The sequence below is a fragment of the Mus caroli genome, chromosome 15 (assembly GCF_900094665.2).
Source record: "Mus caroli chromosome 15, CAROLI_EIJ_v1.1, whole genome shotgun sequence".
NCBI classification, from domain to species: Eukaryota; Metazoa; Chordata; class Mammalia; order Rodentia; family Muridae; genus Mus; species Mus caroli.
In genome coordinates, this window is record NC_034584.1 from 5,891,156 (window position 1) to 5,899,836 (window position 8,681).

Consider the following 8,681-nt stretch of genomic DNA (forward strand, 5'->3'; position numbering starts at 1 on the left):
AGAGAGAGAGAGAGAGAGAGAGAGAGAGAGAGAGAGAGAGAGAGAGAGAGAGAGAGAGAGAGAGAGAGAGAGAGAGAAGTGGTTGGGTATGTCCACCAACTGGGGACCAAAGATTCAAAGGAATGCGTTTAAGGGAGCCATTCTCTTTCAAACACCCACAGTTGGGGGTGCAAGGAAAGGAAGTGGAAAGAAATGGCTGGGAAACTCTTGCACTGATGTTGTGCTATTGGCTAAATCATTTCCTTGTAAGGCCCCGGGTTCTCATCTATGAAATGCATTGTTTGAGAAAGCCAATATCTGAGTCCTCACGAAATGTCTGATGTTTAATCCCAAATTCGCAAAGCATGTGTCTTTTGCAAGGGAGGATGCTCCTGGAGCAAAGAGGGGTAAAGGAAACCACCAGTTAGAGTGAGTGCCTGGAAGGACATGGAGAAAGGCCCTCCCCTGAGCTGCAGCAGAGGAAGGAGGTGGATCAGTGATTAAAGAATTTGGAAAGCAGGCATGGTGGCTTCCCAGCACTCGGGAGATGGAGGTTTGATCAACAGCAGTCCAGTGTCTTTTTCTGGCTATATAATGAGTTAAGCCCAGCAGCCTCGGCTGGCCTCTAAGAGTTTGCTCCCAGCTAGGCTGTCTTGTCTTACTTGTTTCTGTAACTGCTCATGGGAATAACTTGAGTGTTCATTCCTGGTAGCATTCTGTGGGTCAGGTGATTCTTCCTATATTCTCTGATATTTGATAGTGGGAATAGACATGAGGACTGAAAATCCCAAGGAGAAAGGACACTGTGAGCCTCCTAAGAATGGATCTTGTGTGCATTTTAACAAATTATATTGAATATCCAACATAAGCACAGCCTTGGACATCATGGGTGGACAAGCTTCTGTAGGCTGCACAGGGGGACAGACCAAGAGAGTAAGCATCTTCTAAATGTGCCTTTCAGTGGTCCAAGTGGTGGGGAACTTTGCTATTAAGGTCCCATCCCCCCATGACTGGGTGGCTTTCAGAGCTCATTGCAAAATGGGAGATTCCTCTTCTAGAGGGGCTTCCCTGTCTTTGCCTATCTGTGTGTCCCTGAATACAGGTGGTTGGCCTTCACTGGCTTTGTATGAAAAGTATCAGCGCTCCCTGAAAGGCTGCATGACTCAGTACACATGGCTCCCCCTGGCTACCCTCCTGCACGATAATTAGGTGCTGAATTATAACCAGTCAGCCCTTCCTGCTCCTTTGATGACAGGAACAATTAGTTCCTTTCACTCATCTCCCTAAGAAAGCCCTTATATACCCTATACATTCCTAAACAGTAAACTAGACCCATGTCACCACAGCAGTCTGCAGACGTCATTCTATCCATACTCAAGGCTGCCGGAACCCTGATTTCCCTGCCCCCTTTCTCCGTTCAGCGGTGGTGGTGGTGGTGGTCTTTCTTCACTAGCTGCCTCAGTGTTCTGGGCTCCAGAATGAAAGACACACATATGCAGCTTTATATTTTAATATGCCTTAAATAGCTCAATGGTTGGCCTACTCCACAACCTCCAAGTGGCTAACACCCTCTCCACTCCAATATTCTTGAATTTTTACTTACTAAAACTTATATTCCATCTTGGCCGCCCTGGACCCAGGCATGCAGCCCCCCTGCAACAGGATCCCCAACTCTTCCATGTTGGCAGTCTCTCTGTCCTACACTTCTCAGGTCTGGCTTTTCTCATTTCCCAGCATGATAGGAAACCCTCCTTCCTCTCAGTCCCCTTGTTCAGGAATCCTAAAGTCCCACTTCTGTCTCCCTGCCCAAGCATTGGCCACCAACAACTTTATTTACCAATAAGAACTAACTGGGGGTAGGGACCCTCAGCATCTTACATGCAGATTCTTGTAAAATTTTGAGAACCTAATTAACATAATACAAATGTTAGACCAAATCCACAACATTTATCACTTATGTCAGTCTGCTTCTTATAGAAGGAAAATTTATTCATTAACTCATCTAGTTGAAGAATATTAGTAGAGTCATTGCTGCTTACTAAACTTGTTACACTATAAAACAGGTGGGCACTGCCACCATATAGCCCATGTCTGTATGGTGTGTTTATTCAATATTCAAACCCTTGATTTTTATTTTTAAATATATGGAATTCAAAGGAAGAAGAAACTGAAAAGTTATTTATTTTCTTGTTTTGCATTGCCATTCAGTGTAGATGGTCTCATTATGGCATTTTATATACACGCATCATCCATTTTCCTACTCCTTGCTGGTCTCCTTTCTTCCTGCTGTCAGGCATCAGGTTTTTAAGTCATTGGCATCTGAATCCCTCATGGCAGAACTAGTAAAGAGAAAATTGCAAGTTGTAACTTAGAAATTGCAGATTGTTTCAGCTTTAACTAGAAAGGAAGGATCATCAGTGTAGACTTTTATAGAAAAGTGAGACTCAGAGTGAGAATAAGTGACACTCAAGTTACACAGCTGCTGCTACTGCAGAGCTACAGGCCGAGCTCATCTCCTGGAAATCCTAAAGGATAATTTTGTCTTTTAAGAGTGAAAAACATAATTCTTGGGGCTTTTGTATAGAGATTGGGGTCCCGTGGGAAAGAAGGGAAAGGGTGGGAAAGAGTAAGATAACAGTGTGCTATGAAATTCGTAGAAAGACCTTGTGCAGCACAAGAGCAATGAGAAGATATATCATCTCTTCCATAAAAGTAGTAAGTACCTTGTATTTGGAATGGTTAAGTTATAATCCATGTGTTTCTAAGCAGAGGCTTCCTGTAGACAAAGTAGCATCCACACAGTTTATGCGTTCAGTGCACATATGGTGGAGAAATTAGAAACTTTATCAATCTCAATATTAGATTCTAGAGCTTTTACCAAGATTACTATGGTAAACTATGATTCAATTGCTTGTCTGCATTTTTTTGGGGGGGGCATTTTTTAAAGTAGAAGACAAGGGAACTAAGGGTTTAGTAGCAAACATGAATTTCTGAAAGATTCCCTATGTTAGTAGCTATTCATTACTATATCAAGGTAATAAGCCTACGAGGAGGAAAATTCGTTTTGGCTGACGGTTTCTGAGGCTTCAGTCTAGGTTCACGGAACTTAATTGCTTTGGGCCTGTGGCAAGGCAGTGCCTCGGCCCACGGAACAGGCAGTAGGGGTAAATATCCCTTGCAAAGGCATGACTGCAGTCATCTGACCTCCTTCCACGAGGCCTCTGCAGGCATCACTAACTTCCAGCTGCACACGGCACCCGACAGCTAAGCCTTCACACCTAGATGTTCAAGAGACAGAAAGATCCAAACTATTGTCCGTGCCACGTACTTAGAATACAATTGTAGCCTTCTCTGTGGGTTTGTATGTCCACGCATGCGTGTGTTTGAAGGTTTGTTTTCCCGTATGAAGTACCAAGGAAAGCCTCTGTGCTTGGTAGTGAGGCTGAAGAGGTAAACCTAAGGCTTCTGTATTGTACTTTAAAGACAAAGAGGGGTGTTTCGCTCTTTGTATCTTCGCACTTACACATCGTTTTTGTGTTTTTATCAGTTTGGGTTTGTTTGTTTGTTTGCTGTTATTTTTGTTTCATATTGTTATCTTCAGAGTGTTTCGAATTATGGATGACAATAACAACCGAACCCTCGATTTCAAAGAATTTTTGAAAGGCTTAAATGATTACGCTGTGGTCATGGAAAAAGAGGAGGCAGAAGAACTTTTCCGGAGATTCGATAGAGATGGCAGTGGAACAATAGACTTCAATGAGTTTCTTCTCACGTTAAGGGTAAGTGTGAGCCCCGGTGAGGATTCAGTATTGATAGCGTAGCAGAAGCCAGGGCCCTTAAACCAGACCAATCACTCATTGCCGTGAACATGTGTAAGTGACCCTTTGGACAAAAGGGTCTACTGTGTGTCACACAGTAGCTTCCACGACAAGATTGTTGTCGTTGTTTATTTATTTACTCATTTGCTTGTTTATGATTTCCGGTTTCTTTTGATGGGGGAGGTTGCAAGGACAGAGGGGAGGTATGAAGGGACAGGGAGCTGAGTGGGATTGGAGTGCATGATGTGAAATTCAGAAAGAATCAATAAGAAGTTAAGAAAAAAAGAGTAAGAATGGTCCCCAACCGTACTCCCAGGGATCAATATTTTCTGTTGAGGAGCTTGGCTTTCTTGTGCTTTGAGTTAGTTACTTCAAGAATTTGTTTTCAGAGCTTGCTAGTACATTTCAGGGGGTGTGGGCAGAAGACTGCGGAGCAGCTGAGGGACTTTCTGAAACATCTCACTTAGTGGTAGGCTGGCAATTTCACATCAGTGAGGCAAAAAGTGATCATCATATCTGCTACAGAAGAGGCTCATTTGCACATGCATTTTTCCATGGGTTTTTGTTTTTGTTTTTAAATTCATCTAGCCTCCAATGTCCAGAGCCAGAAAAGAGGTAATCATGAAAGCTTTTAGAAAGTTAGACAAAACTGGAGATGGGGTTATAACCATTGAAGACCTTCGTGAAGTTTATAATGCTAAACACCATCCAAAGTATCAAAATGGGGAATGGACAGAGGAGCAAGTCTTCAGGAAATTTCTGGATAACTTTGACTCACCCTATGATAAAGATGGATTGGTAAGTGAAAAGATGAATCCAAACGCAGTTCATTTACCCAAATTAGAATTGTAAGTAAGAAATAGGTTCAGAGCCTTACAAAGCTCAACATGTTGACACCATAACTGTTACAAACAGAAGAAAACATGTCTTTGGGGCCACATGAACCGTTGAAAGCTAAAGTGATAAAATATTCATTTCAACGTGTAGTGAGACAGGCGTCTCTTTCTTGGTAGGGGAATCTGTGAGCTACTAATTACTCACCATGGAAAATGTGTTGTTTTGAACATCAGCCCATCTCATCATTGCTGGATTCCCCGTGTACAGCTTAGCTATATTCTCATGAAGTAGATTACAATAAAAGCATGCTTGATTTTAAATGGGGGCCTTTCAGGAGGTTTGGCTCCTATTCTGTTGCCCTTAAGAGCATCGTTTGCCTTCACACTTGCCTGTGTGAAAAGAGGCTGTTGGTAAAGGGAATCCCAGAGAGCAGATTTTACCCTGACTCACTCTTTAGTCAGTTTTGAGATTAGCTTGCACATCTAAATTACAGTGAACTTCAGGACAAAAGCAACTCCATCTTCATTGGTCATTACCGTCAAGTATACAACATATATGGGAGAGATGCAATAAGATGCATAAGCCACCTGTTTGACCACTTGGAGGCAGTTTTTGTCTTAGATGACCTGAGATTTATAGGGTTGAGGGAGGGGAGTTCCTCAGCCTCAGCAGCAGTAGCAGCAACAACAGCAGCAAGAGCAGAACCTTTGAACCTTCAGACCATAGCAGAAAAGGTAACTGGGACCGTGGCTAGGGATAGTGCTAATGGTAAGAAGCCTCCTCCCTCGGTAGGGAGTTCCCCCTCCCTTTCCCAGAAAGCCTGATGACTTGTCTTCTTGTCACTGGGTGGGAGGTACGAAGGGGAAGTGCCCTCCTGCTGACATTTTGCAGACAGACATGGAGCAGTAGCTGAAGTGTCTTGTAGGTTGAGGAATTGTGCGCCAGATACAAGAGCTTCTGTTGGGCAGCCAAATTATCTAGGACAGGAATAACAGAACGGCATGTTTCCTCTAGTACTGCTGTCTTTGATCTCCAAGATGTCAAGTGAAAAATAACCAACTGCCATTTCCCCTAATAGCTCAGCTCTACATGGTCCCTGTTGCCTCTGGTTCCTTCTGCAGGTGGTTCCTCTTTGTCACAAGGGAAATGTCAGCTGCCCTTGTCTCTAACAAGTTCAAGTAGCCATTTGTGATTCAACTGATTTAACGTCCCCATTTCATCCCCTTCTGACATTTATCTTAATCTGCCATGGTGATCTCTCAAATTCTCAAAGGGTTATTGAGGGTTTTTTTTTGTTTTTTTGTTTTTTTGTAGTTACAATGTTTGATGTTGCTTGAGTATCATAAGCCTGGTAATGTAGAATATTAACTGTTTCTTTTCAGTGTGTGTGTGTGTTAAAATGGAGATTACTGGCTATACTGAAGAACCACAGAACATGACATTTGGGAAGATGTACCCAAAGTCTTTGCATACTTGCTGTATGTCCATATTTAATGTATGCTCACACACACCCATATTTGAGATTCTTACATATAAATCATATAAAAAAGCTTATTTTTATTACTAAACATAATATATACACAGCTTTATAATTAGCAATAAATCTGAACAATAATATAGCAATAAATCTGAACAATATTTATTGGGCACTTATCAACTAGCTATTTGCTAAGGCTCCACAGATACCTTATTTAATAGATATAATAAATATGTTCATCCGAGTGATTCAAACTTTTGTGGGTTCTGGGAATTGAACCCAGGTGCTCTAAAAGAACAGTCTGTCCTCTTACTGCTGAGCCATCTCTCCAGCCCCCAAACTTTTATAGTTTTAATAACATCCTAAAAATCCAAAGATATTGTAGATAAAATAAAAACACCCTATGACAAACACTTTCACACAGAGAACAATTCCCATGTGTATGTTGTTTATTTGTGTTTACAAACTTATTACCACAGATCCTCTATTCACTGAATTCAGGGTCATTCTTCCTAAAGTCTTTTACTGGTCTTGAGGAAAGAGGTTTGGGAAAGATTGTAGATTTGTTTAGCTTATTGCTCTTTGTTTTGGTTTAATTTTCCTGTTTGTCAGTGAGTTTGTCGGTGAGTATATGAAAGAGACACTAATGTTTCCAAAGATTAGTGTGACAGATTAAGCTATTATGGACTTGAAATAATTTCTCAGTTATTTCTCAAGTTTCTTTCTTGTGATGATTTTATCTTTTGACTTAGAAGTTGCCAACTCCTACTAACTTATGAGATTCCCCTATCCCCCACCCCCAAAGTTCTATGAATTCTGACATAGATAAACACATCTGCTGATATTCCAGGCCATCAGTCAAATGCAGCACACAGTGGAGAAGCTGGGAGGGCTGGGAAGAGAGCTGCAGAAGGTAGTGTTTTTGCTTACTCTCAGCCTTGAATGAGGAATTCATACTGAGAAACTCACGCAAACTGCTTGCGTTTTACTAGAAATCACTTTCTTTACCCATAGGACAGAGCATTTGTTGAAAGACAAGACATCGCTTATCCTGATATTGTACATAGCCTGCTTCTGACATGTACCAGAAAGACAGTATTAACTGTAGCTGAAGGACACATATTTCCTATTCTGGGCCTACTCTCTTGTGTCTGAACTAACAAGCCCCAGTTCTTAAAAGATGTCACCCCATGACTCTCTTCCTCTCTCCACTTAGGATGGCTTGGATATTTTTAGGGGTCACCTCTCCTCCTGCCCTGAATCACTCTTACCATGATCTTTAACTTGGTTTCATCTTTACTTTACTTTTAGGTTTGTTCCGCACACAGCTGTAATCACACAGGAATAAGCCCTTCGTGGGATCGCCCCTTTCTCTTTACAAGGTTGGAAGGATGGCCTCCATTAAAACAAGAACAAAGTGTTTTTTTCTCTTTCTGACGTTTCCACTACAGGTGACCCCCGAGGAATTCATGAACTACTATGCAGGTGTAAGTGCATCCATTGACACAGATGTGTACTTCATCATCATGATGACGACGGCTTGGAAGCTCTAAAGACCTGTCCCTGGAAACTAGGCCATGCATGCAGTCATGTGACTCCGAGTGATTACGCTCCACCCCCAAACTTAGAATGCTCTTCAATTCACTGTTCATCAAACAGACTCTTCTTTGCCAGCACACTGTATTTTCTAGGCTGACAAGAGGGCAGAAATAAAGTCACTAATAATTAACTATGAGCTTGCCTCCTTTGAAACTGTTTCCTTATCTCTAAAATGAGAATTATGAAATTTATATCTCTGAATTTCCTAACACTGTGGCTGATTCACACAGGTGCTTAATTAACTTGGCTTGTCTCCCTTGGTCATTAATGATCTCGTGTTTGCCCAGAAAACCAGTATATTTTCACCTTTAAGCCAGGTATGAGGATACCTCTATTTATATAGTAAAATCTTAAGGGTTTTAGTCTCAATTTGGGTATCAGAAAGAAACAATATACTAGATTCATAATTTCCCCATGTCAATCTGGAGGTTCACTCCTTGTTTTGACAAATAGATTGAACTTGACCATTGGTTTGCTTGTTCCCTTTGTCTTTTAAAAGATGAATGTGAGAGTGGAGGCCATTTCTTTGAATGGTAGGCCAGTGGCTTTTCAATGCTTCCTTGTGGTTGGAGTTCTGAGCCTGGGCTGAATTCTGTTTTATGTGGAACAGCTTCACTGTGATAACTAGCAAACTTTCCTTTCAAGCAATGTTTACTTTTGTTGTCTGTTGTTAGCCAACATTGTTGACAATTCTATCCACCCAAAGAGGATGGGTGTGGCACAGACTAAAATCAAGAATATGCCAAAGCAGAGTTTCCATCTTGCCAGTTCATGACTCCTCTTTCTAGCACCCAGGCCTGCTCACATATTATTGACATGAGAGAACCGACCCACAAGGGGCTAATGTATACACACAGGAAGCCCCAGAAATGAGAGAAACAGAGCCTGAAGCTACAATTCCTACTCTGGATGACTGTGCTTGGAGACACAGACAACACAGTGAGCAGCCTCTGGTTGTGGTACTGGGAGGA

General features: G+C 41.8%; 1 protein-coding gene across 2 annotated transcripts in view; it reads left to right on the forward strand.

The window, feature by feature from the left end:
* Positions 1-7,846, forward strand: part of Capsl (calcyphosine like) — a 24,751-nt gene extending 16,905 nt beyond the window's left edge. For both annotated transcript variants that reach the window (XM_021183784.1, XM_021183783.2), the window contains exons 3-5: positions 3,581-3,758; positions 4,386-4,595; positions 7,563-7,846. In XM_021183784.1, coding sequence (XP_021039443.1) covers positions 3,581-3,758; positions 4,386-4,595; positions 7,563-7,664 — 490 coding nt within the window. In that variant the 3' untranslated portion in view covers positions 7,665-7,846. The remainder of the gene's footprint in view (positions 1-3,580; positions 3,759-4,385; positions 4,596-7,562) is intronic.
* Positions 7,847-8,681: the final 835 nt, after the last annotated feature.